This window comes from Cicer arietinum, chromosome 1 (genome assembly GCF_000331145.2).
Source record: "Cicer arietinum cultivar CDC Frontier isolate Library 1 chromosome 1, Cicar.CDCFrontier_v2.0, whole genome shotgun sequence".
NCBI classification, from domain to species: Eukaryota; Viridiplantae; Streptophyta; class Magnoliopsida; order Fabales; family Fabaceae; genus Cicer; species Cicer arietinum.
Genome location: NC_021160.2, coordinates 49,602,736 through 49,618,751, shown reverse-complemented (window position 1 = coordinate 49,618,751; position 16,016 = coordinate 49,602,736). Strand labels below are relative to the sequence as shown.

At 26.7% G+C, this 16,016-nt stretch overlaps 2 protein-coding genes across 3 annotated transcripts; both read right to left on the bottom strand.

Moving 5' to 3' along the window:
* Positions 1-3,515: 3,515 nt before the first annotated feature.
* LOC101498981 (uncharacterized) lies at positions 3,516-6,686 on the bottom strand. 2 transcript variants are annotated; one of them, XM_004487243.4, is made up of 7 exons: positions 6,387-6,686; positions 6,155-6,287; positions 5,963-6,066; positions 5,651-5,810; positions 5,399-5,536; positions 4,672-4,917; positions 3,516-4,512 (listed from the first exon to the last, which is right to left on the bottom strand). In XM_004487243.4, the coding sequence occupies exons 1-7, from the start codon at positions 6,425-6,427 to the stop codon at positions 3,610-3,612; spliced, it is 1,725 nt and encodes a 574-aa protein (XP_004487300.1). In that variant the 5' UTR covers positions 6,428-6,686; the 3' UTR covers positions 3,516-3,609. The 2 variants fall into 2 exon arrangements, with proteins under 2 accessions (XP_004487300.1, XP_004487299.1); XM_004487242.4 differs by having other exon boundaries at positions 3,516-4,917.
* Positions 6,687-11,084: 4,398 nt separating this feature from the next.
* LOC101496139 (NDR1/HIN1-like protein 6) lies at positions 11,085-11,594 on the bottom strand. The gene has a single exon (XM_004487322.1). The coding sequence runs from the start codon at positions 11,592-11,594 to the stop codon at positions 11,085-11,087; it is 510 nt and encodes a 169-aa protein (XP_004487379.1).
* Between the last annotated feature and the right edge of the window lie 4,422 nt (positions 11,595-16,016).

Sequence of the window (16,016 nt, the reverse complement as noted above, 5' to 3'; positions counted from 1 at the left end):
TAATTTAAATTGTCAACAAACTTAATTATATTAAAAATAAAATCGTTTTAATTTCCGTGGTTTAAATAATTGAATTATATAATAAGGGGACGGATATAAGACTTTATGACTTCGTACATTGATATATGTTCCAATTTTAAATCATATTTTTGTAATATTATCCGGTTTGGAGTTTATATCTTAGAGATAAAATTATATATATATTCCTAGGCAAGCGTTATTTGTTCATTGACTTTCCTTATAATGTCTTTCATTTCCTTTTTGTCATTAAAAACAATTGACATTCCTTATAATTAGAGCAACTAAAGGAAAACAGAGTAGAATTTGAATCATATTTTGGAGGTCATGTCTTAACTTTGTTCATGCTTTTCAATTCAATTTAAAGAAAGTTCATCACAAAAGTGGGAGCAGAATAAAAAATTATCAAGTCAACTCGTTTATGGATTAGAAGTGCTCAAATTAAACATGGCGCATAATTGCTTATATAAAAAAAAATGGCGCATAATTAAAATAGAAGCAAAAGTTTCCGTGTTTATCAAGAACTTGATATTATGATATTATTATAATAGTTATGGAAGTTATATTATACTAGTAGTATTATGTTATTATATCACAAATATTTAAAATTATCCATATCCATATACTTCACATTTCGGCTCTTTCTTTCTGCTTTGTTATTGGGACATTATTATAATTAGTAATATAAAAATTAAGTGGCTGGCACTCGCAAACATAGAACTGGGTCATTTTGGAGCACTATTATTTTCTGCCAACTAATTAGATTAATAACTTGCCAAAGAAAATATTATCCCATTTTGTCAAGGTATTATATTAACATAATTAATCAAGAATCAACTACTCTGATTATTTATTAATCAAGTGCAGCTTAGCACATTAAGGGATGCCAAAAAAATTGGCTATGTATGTGTCAGGCTGGCATTGGCATTGATAAGAATCACAAGACAGTTATAGTAGAAGAACAGTTTTATAATGTTAGTAAAATATTACATTAAGGTATTGATTACGTACTACCCAAAGTATTAGTCCCTGTAATCATTACGTACTGGCCCATTAAGGTATAATGGTTCCAACATCAATTGTTTTATCCTCATGGTGTATATTGGCAGTCATAACATGCATGAGACTTAATCTTGGTCTACTAATTAATTACCAGGGCTTTAATGTTGGTTGGTATTTGATTAATATATCTTCTGAAGTCTTAAAAGAGTCCTTTTTTTTTACATTGCCTAAAAGATAATGGTGTCTCCACACTCATTCTAAATAAATTAACTATTTGTGTTGAGTTAGAGATAACGAGATATCTCTATTTAATAAACCTATTTAATTTATTTAAAATATTTAGAGTAAACAATACAATGAATTACATTACTTCGAAAAATGATGACTCGTTTATGTTCATCATGTGAATATTCAGATTGAATATAATAATGAATCATGTTATGTTAACATGTATCTTAAGAATACCAAAAGTAGAAAATTCTAATTAAAAAAATCAATGTTTAAATTTTAAAGGATGGAAAACACAAGTCTCAAGATAAAATTTTTACATTTGAATTATTAACATGTGTTATTGAAGCACATGTTAACATTTTTCTACGATAATATTAATAAATAAAAAATTATAAAAATAAATAGAAACATATAATTTGATATTAATTTATCGATTGAGAATAATTCTAACCAGTAAGAAAAGAATATAGATTGAGGCTCTTCGAATTAAAAGTCGCACAATAACAAACAAAATTGAAATCAGTTTATACTTAACAAAATTATGTGTTTAAAAATTTATGAGATACTTAATCTATCAATATAAAATTTACAAATTTGAAAAATTAAGACTCTACTTATAGATAGGTTAAGTGACCAGATAGTTACTCAAAGATAGAACACAAATTCGAATGTCTAAAACTTAAAAATAAAAAAAATAAAAACTATTATTTTTAAAATTTAGTCAATAACTATTCAGTTAGCATTAGACCCCAATCGATTAGTAGTGTAAAAACATGATTGTTTGCAATTCAAGATGTGTTTTAATCAATTACCTCACTTAGTCTAATCGATTAATCTATTTCCTAATGAACCCATTACTACTTTTTATTAATTGATTAAATGTCTTAAAACGGTTACTAACTATTTCTGACTATATGTCTACACTTCAAATAATTCACATAATAGACGTATAAGCGTTAAAACCAGTAATTAATAAAAACTATATGTTACTCCACATTATAGACGTATAAACGTATAAGCGTTAAAATATCGATTCTGAGAAAAACGATATATAAAAAAATTTTGATAAAAAATTTGTTAAAGATAAAAAATTTCGATTTTTTTCAAAAAATAAATTTAAAATTCTTTTGATAATTTTTTTTAAGAAAAATAGACAAAAATTTCAAAGAAAAAAACTTCGATTATTTTTTAAAAAAAATATTGAAAATATTTTATGAAAAGTTATGTTTTAAATATTGTTTATTTTTAGGTTGAAAAAAATTTATATTTTAATTATATTTAGATTTAACGTGTTACAATATTTTTAATGGAACTTGGATGGAAGAACTGTTTTAAAATGAAATTATATTTGTACTAATTTGAAATAAATAAAAAAAAACTTACAAAAACCAACATTAAAAATGATTATAATTGCAAAGACGAAAGAAATATTAAATCTCATCGTACACTTCATACTTCAAGTCAAAAGACTATTATACCCTTTCACAATTGATAAATAAAAGAACAATTTTCAATTTAAATCCAAAAAACTAACATAACTTTAATAATTTATTAATATTTACTTATAAAAAAAATTCAATAATAATTTTGAGAATATATGTAAACTTTTATTTTGTGGGATTAATACACGTCTGCAACATTAAATACCAAAATCGTTTACATTTTTTGTATATAGATTAAAAATTGAGTTAAAGTATGTATATTTTTATCGTAATACCCTTACTTTATCAGTATTTGTTTTACAAATTTTTAATTCTAATTTCTTTTAATGTAAAGAACATAAATACACTAAGGATATAATTGGAAAATAAAGGTCGATTATATCTTGAATTTCAGTAACACATGTTTTAAAACAAAAATAAGATAATAAAACTATCCAAGATTTGGAGAGAGTACTACTATGTACTAAGTCCTATATATCCTTGGCTGGTAAACTATATAAGTTTTTTTCTTTTCATCAAAGCAAGTATATTTTTTTTTAAGATTCATATCTATACATCCAATATCACATTTTCACATAGATATAGATATAGATATGTACAGAGTAAAGTAGAGAAATGTATGGTTCAAAATACTTTCATAATTTATTATATAAGTCTTTATAATTTCGACTCTTGATTTATTCACTGAGGATTGACATTATTTATTTTGTACTCTAAAATAAATTGTTCGCATTAAAAAAGGAGAATCCTAAATTTCCCCTTTTAATTGTTAATCAATCATGTAATCTTATATAGATGAATGACAGAATATTTAGTGGTATCTAGAAACAATCAATGAAATCTATTTAATTAGTAACTCAAAATTTAATATCTCTGTACTAAAACTAATTAATTCTGTTTATAATCTATGCCTCCTCTACTTTCGATTTAGGCAGTCTTTGTTTTCTAGGTAGTCTCTCTTGAGAGCAGTGAACTTAGCAGCTATGTCATCATAGTCAGGCAACTTAGGATGAATATGATTAGGATGTTGAGAAGGACATGAATATGTCCTTAACATCTTGTCTTTGCTTTTTCTATGTCTCTCTTGTGGCATTGTCATGGCCCTTGAATAAGGAGCTTCTGTTCCAATTCTTTTTATGGGAGAGGCATTGATATCTTCTTTTGTTTCATTGTTTCCATTATTAGCCTCACACTCAACTACATCACTATAAATATTCTTCTTATATGGCTTATGAGGGATTGTAACTAGTTCCATTCCTTGGTTCAATTCATGACTACATTCATCATGCATAAGCATATTTCCTTGTTGAACATGTGTAGCTTCTAATTCTATCACTCTCTTTGGCTTCATTGATTGAATTTCCAAATAGTCTTTTTCATCATCACCATAGAGGAAAAAATAACAAGGCTGGTCTAAACTGCAGCTAATAGTTTTTCGGTTGGAATTTTTTCTCCTTGTGCTATTTTCACTTTGATCACATGATTGTAAACTTCTTTCCTTTTTTGAGAAACTTTGTAGCATTAGTTTCTTGTTGGAATAACTTGATGGTGGAGTTACCTCTAGTGGAAGCCTCTGATCCTTTCTGCATGGCTTTTGATAATAAATCATGTATCCAATATCTACAATGCCTAGATTTTCCATGGAGGATGATCTTCTTTTTGATCTTTTCCTTGGTGCCCTTTTGTTCCTTCTTGAGATCCTCGTGCTCCACGACTCACTCGGCGATTCATCTCGATCGATATCGCTTTTATCGCAACCAAATATATTTTTTTCTCTCTTGAAAAGACTTGATGATCTTAACTTGAATAGTATTTCATCCTGGCAGGCACCATCTTTTGGTAAAGAAAATTGACATTCCACAATTTCATTAACATAATAAGGGAAACTTATTCTTTCTTCTGAAGATGTTAATGCCAATCTTTCCCCCTTATTTTGCAAACTAGAACTTACAGAAGAAAGTAGTGTAGGAAATTGTACCTCTACTATATTTTGTATAGGATAGCTCAAAACATATTGAGGAAATTGCTGAACAATAGCAGAAGAATCATCAAAGCATGATTTGGGAAGATTGCAAGAGTCACATGGTTTGGAAAGAGATGAATGAACACACATGTTATCTCTTTCTATCTCTTCAATTTCTGAAGGATGGACTTTAGACTCAGAAATTGAGGCATTTATTTGGACATCACTTTCCACTAGTTGACACTCTTTGTGTTCTTTAAGCTGCACAAACACATTGAACATAATTTGCTACTGCTAATTAATAAATAGGTCATAAGTTCATGAATATTATTATATTTAGCACTGATCATTGTTTTCTTTAGGAAGAAAATCGAACCGAAGTGAACCGTTCAACAGTTAGGTAAAATCAAACCGAACTATTAATGGTTCGTCCGAAACCAAACCAAACTAGTTTAAAGGTTTGGTGCACTAGTATAAACCGAATTGAAAATACATTTACAAAAAATTGAACTAAAGACTTTTGAACTAAACTGATTCTCTATGAACCAAATCAAATGTTTAGATTGTTTAAAAAAAAACTAAACCAAACTATTAAAAAAAGCTGACCCGCATCGAAAAGAACTGAGCTGTGTTAGACAGTTCACTGAATTCGGTTCGTTAACTAATCCATCAAAGTTCAGTTTAATTTAGCGGTTCGGTTCATTTTTTGTATAGTCCTAATTACATAATACAGAAGAATGACCTGCATTTTTTGCCAATCAGGGTAGTATTGTATGGCTAAAACCTGTTGTTGTTGGAGGCAGTTATCCCTAGCTATTTCATCCACCATTCTGTACTTCAAATCTTCAGGCACATATTTCCCTGACAGATTCTCTTTTAACTGTAATTTTTAAATTTCATGAATATGTATACATCATTAACAAATGTTGAATAGCATCAAATGCTAAGTCATTGTTATACATTATAGTGAAATAAAGGAAAAAAGAAAAAGTACCTGTTTGTCTACAAGATTTCCATCAAATAGCTCCACAAATTTCTCACCATAACGTTTTCCAAAGAGCTTTCTGATGACACAGAGCTCAGGAATATCCCCACATCTTGCAGATGCAAATATAAGACTAGAAATTGCTTCTTTTATGTCATTTGGACAGTCCCTGATTTTGAAAACTTGAATCATCATAAATTTTTGGAAAGTATGAGGGGTTCGAGAAATATTTGGATTGGTGGTGAGTTTGAAAGAATCACAGTGTATCAGTACTATTATTGTAGCTTTAACAAAATCACAGTGCTACGAAAGAATGTGTACCTGTGCTTTCTGATATAGGAGATCTGTGTTAGAATAAATTCACAGAAGTTGTCTAATAATTCATATGCAGCTGCCAATTTTTCATCTTTCATTAGCTGTTCAACCTGAATTTATAGAGAAAAATTATTAGTATGATTTGTGAGTTAATAAAGATATTGAGTTTAGAAAAAAGTATATTATTAATTAACAAACCCGGTTAAGTGCAGCTTGTTCATGACCACCTTGTATTAGCTCAACCAAATCATTTCGTAGTTGCTTTACTATTGCCAGTCTCTTGTTCTTGAGAATCCTGATCCTGTACAGAGCTTTTTTGATAGACTTCTTACTGTATTAAAATCCCACATGCATGATGATGAGTCGTAATAATATATTGTTAATCAACAACATGCATATATTCAATTTATTTACTATATAGTATAGTTACCATTTTGATGCTTTGGACCAACCGAACAATAAATCAAACATATCTAAAACTCAAGGAAGAAAAGTTAAATTGTTGTGATGAGAAAAAGTTGGAGGAAGAAGATGGAATGGAGTTTTAATTAATTTCTTTAAGGTTTGAATATTATAATAATAATAATAATAATAATAACTGCTCCACACACTCCTTAGTTGCAAGTTTTATGGACACAGTTGTCAATTTTGGTGGTTGCTTTTGTTACTCCGCCCCGTGGAAAAAGCACATCATATTCTTCATGTTCGTGTCCACGATGCCCATATTACTAGTTCACCACAAATTCATTATTTCAACCATTCCTTCTTCACTATTTATAATCATTGATTAAGTTTTTTGAGAAATTATATTTTCACATTAAATATGTTATTCGACATGTATAGATATATACGCTTCTGTGTTTTTTATTTCTTTTTTCATTTTTCCAACCACTGTATTTTTATAGGGTGTATTTTAGGAGTAGAAATAACTCATATTGTCCTATAGAGGCTACCATCTAATCAACTATATATTTACGTCCAACTAGACTTAGTTTATTAATTTATTTAAAAATATGTTTAATTATTTATTTAAAAATATTAATATAAACTAATATTTTAAGTAACATAACATACTATAGTAAATTTTCATAAATGTTAAACTCATATTTAAAAAAATTTATGATAAGTTATAAGTTAAACTTTAAATTTTTTCATTGAACAGATTTATATTTCAAAGTCTAACTCGACCTAACTTATTTTCACCTTTATATTCCTCCACCAAAAATATATTTTGACATACGCTAGTTAACATATTTATTTATCTGGAATTTGTAACAAAAAAATTACACCAATGATGTATTAAAATTAAGGGTTATATAATTATTTAAATCCTTATTTTAACTTTTTAGTCTAAAAAAATATTTATTTTCAATTTTAGTCTTTACTTTTAATTCATCTCGTATATTTTTTGAATATTTGAATGATTTTTTTTATAGTCATGTCTAAGATATTATAAATATATTCATATTTAAATTTTAAAACTTAAAAATTCATATTTAATTTATCTATTTTTTTTAAAAAAAAAAATATTAACTTTTGTAAGAAAATTATGTTTGTTATCACATGTGCATTAAAAACTGGATAACATAATGTTTATTATCTCCTTATCCTTATCCAACTTTTTAACATATCATGCATGTATGTATCATATTTCATGAATTAAACGAATCCTAAAAGTGAAGAAACTGAATGATAGATTAAAGATTAAAGCACAATGTATTCCATTAAGTGTTTCTTTAAGTGATTTTGTGGTGTTGAGCGTTTGAGATTTTCTTTGATTGAGAATCATATGTGAATTAAATACACACACATAAAAAATTATACTTTTCCAAAATTTCCATTTTTACCCAAATTTTACTTTCATTTTTGTCTTGAAACTTTTGAAAATTATAAAATAGCTCAACTTTAAATAAACAACTGTTCCATCCAAAAAAAAAAAAAATTATAAATGAAGGGAATGCAATTGAAACATTTGAATTGCTTAGAATTTTAAAATCCTATAATTTTCAATTACTTGAATGAGATAATTTTTTGAGGGAATGTAAATTTTTAAGAGAATTTAAATCATTCAATGCAAATTATCTTGTTTTGATAATAAATATGGAGAATATTCAAAATTAAGGGATTTGATAAGTATTTTATCAAAGTTAAATTTAAAGAATTTCAAATACCACATAAAATCTTAGAATTTCAAATTCTTTCTTTTCTTTATAATATAGAATCATGAAATGTTCATTATAATTTTTTAAATTTACAATTTTGATCTTATATGTTCCAAAATTTACATATCCGTCCTTATATTTTTCATTTTTTACAAATTGATCTATAAAAATTTATAAAATAGTCCTAAAATTCTTCCAAAATTTTGGTTTAGGCCCAAATTTAATCGTCCTTTTTGCCCTGATTTTTTAAAAATTTGTAAAAATAGCCCAAGTTTAAAAGAAAATGTTCTTCATACAAACAACAAAGTTTAGAAATGAAAAGAATTCAATAAAAACATTTAAATTACTTAAAATTGTAATTTATCTAGAATTTCAATTACCTCATCTAAACACCCAGAAAATATTTTTATAAATTAAGATTGAAATATTAACAACAAAATATTATAAACTCAAATATAATTTTTTTAATCTTAAAAAAGTATTAAATATAAATTAAAATATAAACGGAATTCTGTAGAATTCTAATGTAAAATATTTTAAAATACAAGTCGCAAAGGCAATTTACCTATTAAAGAAAGTTATTGTTGTAAACATTGGGCATGGTTGTTGGCGTTTATGTAAAGCAAAACCTGAAAACCGTTAACCAATTCGATCCACCTTTACTATATTCCCTGTTACAAGTAATTCTGAGTGGTTCACCAACTCATGCAATGTTTCACACCACCAAAGTGGGACCCTTTGCATAGGCGTGGTAGTGGATTAAGGCTTAACATGGCAGAGATAAATAAACTAAACACCAGTGTCCAAAGGTATAACACAACGATAAGGATTGTACCGTTGAACAAGTTTTATAAATGAAGTTCAGAATTCAATTCCAAAGTGAAAATTTGATTCACAAAAATATGGGACTTTTCACGCCGTGTATGAGGCAGGAGGAGAACTTTTGCTGAATTTATATTAGTGTAATTATGTTTAAAACTGTAATTATGTTTAAAAACTTTCAACAAGCCCAATCAATAGCTTTAGACAAAGATTGAAACTCAAAACTTTCTATTCGTGACAATCACAATTTTCTACGCACTTTAACTAATTACTGGCCAATAACACGTGTCTATAAAAAACAAAAATAGTTCTATTTTAGTTTAAAAGTGAAAATGCATAATTATTAGTGAAAACTTCTGTCATATATTAAAAAATCAACATGTTTTGGTACTATCAAAATTAAATTACTAATAGTTGAATGACATTTCATTTATTTATCAAAATTCTTAATTTAGTAAATTTTTATAATACTTTAATAGTAATGCATACTTAGACAAAATATTAAAAAAAATTAATAAAAAAATTTATAGTACAAATAAACACTCTATTTTCTACTTTTTATTGTACCGCAGAACTTATCTTATTTCATTATTCGTGTATTTTTAATCCTATGCTACATCTAATAATGCTTGCATGATGTTCAAATATTACACTTTATGTGGTTATTGTTAACTTGGTATGCGTGTGAGAATCATATTCTATTATTTTTTGTATGTATTGTTCTGTTTTCTTCTTCGCTAAAAATACAGGGGGATGTATTTTTAATCCTATGCTACATCTAATAAATAGTTCCCTTTTTATTTTTCAATGACCTTTTATTCATTCTTTTCTATATTGCAATAGGATGAATGATTAGATATGGAATACACTAGGTTCAAAATTTATTGGTTAAATATTATTGACCCATTGGAAAAAAAAACAATGTAATGTTTGAATTAAAATGAATTTATAAGTTCTTGTGAACTAATTATTGACCATTTGTTTTTCTATGAAATATATCACTCCATTTTGTGATGAAATTGATCTTAAATCTTGTTTTGTTGAATGTTTTAAGCGAAATCAATAAGTAAATATCAAATATGAATGAATGAGTCTGTAAATATGAATTTTTTTTTAAGACATGCGCATAGCATAGGCACACATTATAATATTTTGTATTATAGGTAAGTGACTTGTCTGAGATCAATTTGATGCCAATATTTTAAGTTTTAATTGTGTAGAATGTAGATTCAGCACTTCAAGACAAATTAACACAGGCATGCCTAATTAAAAAAATACAAACATTGTCCTTGCTTGTACATATTTGTGTACGAAAGCTTACATGCTATTATGAGCACATGCCTTTTGGTTTTTGTTTGAGGCAATAAGTACATACATACCAATGAAATTTGATAAGGTCATCCATATTCTTTTGGTAGTAGCAACTTTGTGTTATGTATTTTATTTTATAAGCTAAGAAATGTAATATATTATTAAGTAGCTAACATTTAGCACAAGAGATGCCAAATATTAAAGTTTGTATTATGTATTAACTTAGCAGTGTGCATGCTTCTGGACACCATCTTTAATTAAAAAACACTTAGAGAGGTTCCACTTTGTGATGCTATGAAGGTAAGAAGTAGTTATACATAAAATAAAAAATATATTTTTTAATTATTTTAGTAAATTATTCTTTTTAACTATTGATGTGTTTTTCAGTATCATAAATACAAAGTCAAATTAATACTTTAAAAGTGACGTAAATAATAATAATTGAATGTTACAATTAAAAAAAATAATGAATTTGACATTCAAAAGTAGAATAAATGTGAAGTACATAGTAAATTAAAACTGAGACATAATATTAAAGAAATATATATGCTCCTTCAAAATGATCCAAAAAAAGATTACAAATATATTTTTTAATTTTCAATTTAGATTTTTTAATAAAAAATTCATATTTTATTTAATAATAAAATACATATGTACTAATGTTGATATCATATTTTTTACATTAATTGTGTCTGGATGGTGTTAGATGTCTATCACAAAGTTTGTAGCGTTTAAGGAGTGGCTGCTATATAACATGTTATGAGATATAATAATGCAAAAATTATCCAATAGAAAGAAAATATATACAAATGTTAGAAAAGGGAAACAACTCCTCATAAATGGACATCATAAGTGAACTCTTTCTTCAGAATTTTTGGCCTTTTGTTGTGTTGCAGCTGATCTATAACCAATGAACAATTTACATTAACAACAAATTTCCTAAGATGAAAAAAATCACTAATCACAAGCCTTATAGGAAGCTTCACTACAACTAACAAAGGAATATGTCCAAGCTTTTGTTCAATGATAAGTCGACTTTGCATTTCAGGACCAAAATCACTATCTCCCTTCAATGTCACATTAAAATTGGTTATGTTCTTCACTGGTTGCAAGAAAATAGGAAATTTCCCTTTGCAAATTATAGACCCTGAATAAATTATGCTAACTTCATTTTCTAAATAATCCAAACCAATTTCCTGATTTGGATTCTCTGCTTTCACAAAAACATCAATGTCGGAGTGTAGTTTATCGTCTTTTCGGAGATCAAAATTCTTTACATCAAGATTTTCAACATTGTAGATAGGAATTTTTGGTTCAAGAAAGAAATATAAAACTATAACCATTGATACTAAGATGAAAATGATTAGAAAGATGGTGCAAAAACAACAAGTTAAGCAACAACAACAACATCTTAGGAATCCACTACTTTTCCCACGTTTGGAATGGTACCTTCCATGACTATTTATTGAGGCATATCTTTTGGGAACAAAATAATCAGATGTCATGGTAAATATTGTGATGGTGGTTGAACAAATTCAATATCTTACTTACATGTAGTGATCAATTAACCCTTTGAGATTGTTTATACATTCTAGGAGAGAAATTAAAATTTTGTCACTTTTTTCTTGTTTGAGAATTTTTTGGACACCGTGATGTACTTTTATGTTTGTTGGTTTAGAGAACCTTCCATTGGTTAAGGATTGGGTTATGTATGTATGGACAAGGTTTCTCTATAACCATGTTTTGTGGGGCTCAAATTGGTTTTAATAGTTTTTTATTGCCTCCCTAAATTTAGGAACTCGTTTATTATGGTTCAATTTGCTTTGTGATGATTTTAAACTATGATCAGCTGAGGTAAATCTCATAGAAATGATATTTTGACACTAAGTTGACAATAATATTTTAGATGGATAAATTCGTTCTACTACGTAATAAAGATAATGTTAAGTGAATAGTTAAATATTTTTAGTAAATGGTTAATTAATATAATATCGAGATGCAACTCATGAACTATCTACAGGATGTTAGGTGTTTAAATATATATAATATTCATTAATATTAGAAGTTGTGTTCAAATATACATATTTTTAATAGGTGTTCCTTTATACTTGAAATCAATTGACTAAGACTTGTGTTCAATTGTATGCATGAAAACGCAGTTAATAATGTTGAAATCATCATTGATTATATCAAGTGAATGAATAATTAATGGAATTGTAATACTTGTTATATTTATTAATTGTCTATTGAGTATAATTAATCATAATTTAAGCTGCATATTAATCGGTGGCAAAATTTTGTTGTGAAATTTATGTCAAAATAACACAGATCAAATACTATGTATTTCTCTTTTAATTAATTTACTCGTGTAAAATATATATTTTTCCAGAGTATGATTTATTAATAAAATTATAATTATTGTATTAGAAGTTTGATTAAATATTTTATTTAAAAGATAATGAAAAAATACAATACTAATGAAATACATATCTTGCTTTTAATTATTTGTTTTGTGAAACACTATCTTCTAACTAATTGTACAGTGAAAATATTTGTGAAAAATATTTATTCCTGTTTATACAATAAATTATAATTAGTGTATTATGATTTTGTTCAAATTTTTATGCAGAACATATTGAAAATATGTAGTACTAATATACATATTTCTCTTTTAATTAATTTATTTGTGAAAGATCATTTTACAATTAATTGATCAATAAAAAATATTTATTCAATGCATGATTTATTTAGTAAATTATAATTAGTTAATTCATGAAAGATATTTTTCTAGAAACTAATTTTTTTCGGTGTATGATTTATCTAGAAACTTATTTTTTTAAAGACACAATATTAATAAAATGTCTTTTTCTTTTTTAATTAATTAATTCATAAAAGATTATTGATTAATAAAATATATTTATCTTGTGAATGACTCACACAGTAAATTATAATTAATGTATTCTAATTTTGTTTAAATTTTTATTTAAAATATATCAAAAAAAATAATATTGATGAAATATATATATTGTTATTTTAATAAATTGGGATAGAGAGATTTTTTTATTCATGGGAGAGAATTATAAGTAGATATAATAGTAATATATAGTGTGAAAGAATAACAAGATATAAAAATATAATAATGTATAGTGAGTGAGAGAGTAATTAAATTGAATGATCTCATTATGCATTCCAAATTAGTAAATCATTAAATTGTCGTTTAAAATTGTAGGGGTTGGATATTTATTTCTTGAAATTTAGAAATATATAAATAACATTCTAAAATTGAAGGTCATCAGACAATATAGTTCATTTGTTAGTTTGTTCCGTTAATGAGGTTGACGTAGACGTTAATTGTTTAAATGACGAGGTCTGCTGTTAGTCAACTCATTGACACGTAAGAGAATGACTAATTTGTTTGATTTTGGAAACACGATGGACTAATTTACCTGATTTTCAAAATAAAATTGAAACTCGTTTTTTCATAAATAAAAAGAGAAACTAAAATTTGGTCATCATTTCAATTATAACATGTTAATTTAATCTATATATTTCATTATTGTTCTTCTTCCAGATTTCATACCAACTTCTTCCAAGATCCTCATTTATATAATTCATTTTCTTCCTTTTTCGCGATGTTCAAATTGTAAAAAAATAAAAGAATCAAAAATCACTTATTCTTCTTCCTACATGGATAACAACTTGAATCCAGTAATTCTCAAATGTCATTGTGAAATAAATATTATTGTTAAAGTTGCTACAACTAAAACGAATTTAGGAAGAGATTTTTTTTCATGTCCCTTCTTCAATTTCTCTAATTTTTTCAAAAGATATATATATAACTGCAACTTCTTTATATGGGATGATAAAGCTAAGGAACTAGGTTTATTTAATGGAGAAATAGACCAAGATATGTGGAATACAAAGTTGTCGGACAAAGTTGACGGCTTGAAAAATAAGAATGATGGATAAACTGATCTCATTATGTAAGGACCATGGAAGTGATGAAGATGTGTGGATGGCAAGGTTGATGGACAAAATGGAGTCGTTAGAAAATGAAGTCAAAATATTGAAGTATATTTTGGTAATAATGTTTATATTTTGTATTTTCAACCATTGCTATGGAGGACATCAGTTTGAATGTGTTTATGTAACATTGTTGTTAGGAAATATAAAATATTCGATTTGTTACCTGAAGTTTATAACTTATAATCCTTGAGACACTCTTTTTCAAAATAAAATAAATTGCAAAATGCATTAATGAAGTTTATTTAACTCTAAATAAGTGTCAATTAATAAGTAATATGTGTCAATTACATCATCTAAAGTATTCCATAATATCATTCAAGTACATCATTTAAATGATTCCAAAAGAGATATTAATAAGTAATAAGTGTCAACAAGATTAAAAAAAACATATTTCAAAATGTTTCATTTTTCAACTGCTTCATTCTTCAAATGTTCATTCGTATGTTTACTACCTTAAATTTGGAGGTCACATCATGGATTATGAATGAAATAAATTAAATCTAGTTTATTTGTTCTTGAACTAGACTTAGAAAATGACAATCTGACAACTGGTGGTCCAGGAGTCAATCTTATCATGGGTGGTGGTGCTCTATAGGTGGAGGTAGTGGTGTATTCATGAGTTGTGGTGTAGGTTCTTCTAATGGATGGTGGTGCATTCATGAATGGTGGTGTAAGTCCCCTAATTGCTGGTAGCCTTATACAAAATCCTTCAGGGTAGATAACTAGTCCTCTTAGTCCATATCTTTTAAACTGCAAAAATTAGAATCAATATACTAAAATCAATCCCTAAAATTGTTCACTTACTAGTAATTTGATCTTTATAGTTATATTAAAAATTGCAATGCAGTCCTTGAGTTATTACTCCTTTTTTGTAGTTCCTAATGCATCTTCTTAAACATATACCTTTTGGGACAACACGTAATCTTCATGAGTGGATCCATATTGTGAAAGTGGTATTTCAATTTGATTTTGTCTCAGTTTGTGGGAGACAATTAGAGAAATGGGAGAAATCAGTGAACAAACTTTGAGATATCATATCTCTAGTTTGAATCTCAGAATATCACAATTATGTAAATTTCTGGTGATAATTATATTATTTATTTATGAAAAAAAATATTAATAAAATGTAAAGTTACTTTTCTAATAGAATTTTGCATTGGATAATATGTATAATTTTATAGTCTATCATTTCTTAGAAGTTACTTTTCATTAGACTTTAAAAAGATATTACTTCAATCTTAAATATAAACTAAACTAAAGTGAATTAAAGAAGTTTGTTGTATTAATGTATCATCCTTAACCTATTTCTATTTATATTTATATTTATATTTGAGATAATGGATAATGGAGTATATGTAGGTATGGGATTGGAAGGCCTCTATATAATTTTTTTAATTAATCCTATAAAATATAAATATATTGAAAGAAAATAGAAGGTATTGATGGCAGTCACATCAAAGCCTCGGTTGCCAAATTTATTATGCGAACTCGGTATAGCACAAGAACATTAATTAATTAATAAAATTGGAAAATGTGATAGCACACAAATATAAGTGCAAATCGAGGCTTGCATTTATGCTACCTATCAAATACTTGTGCTGACGAAGCAAGCAAATCACGTAAAAGAAGCACTTTTAACTCTTGCGTTTTAAATTCATACTTTTTTCTCTTCTAACATGAAACAACAAAAGCTCAAGCAATCTTGTGATCTAAGTATGAGTAATCCTAATGCGCACACT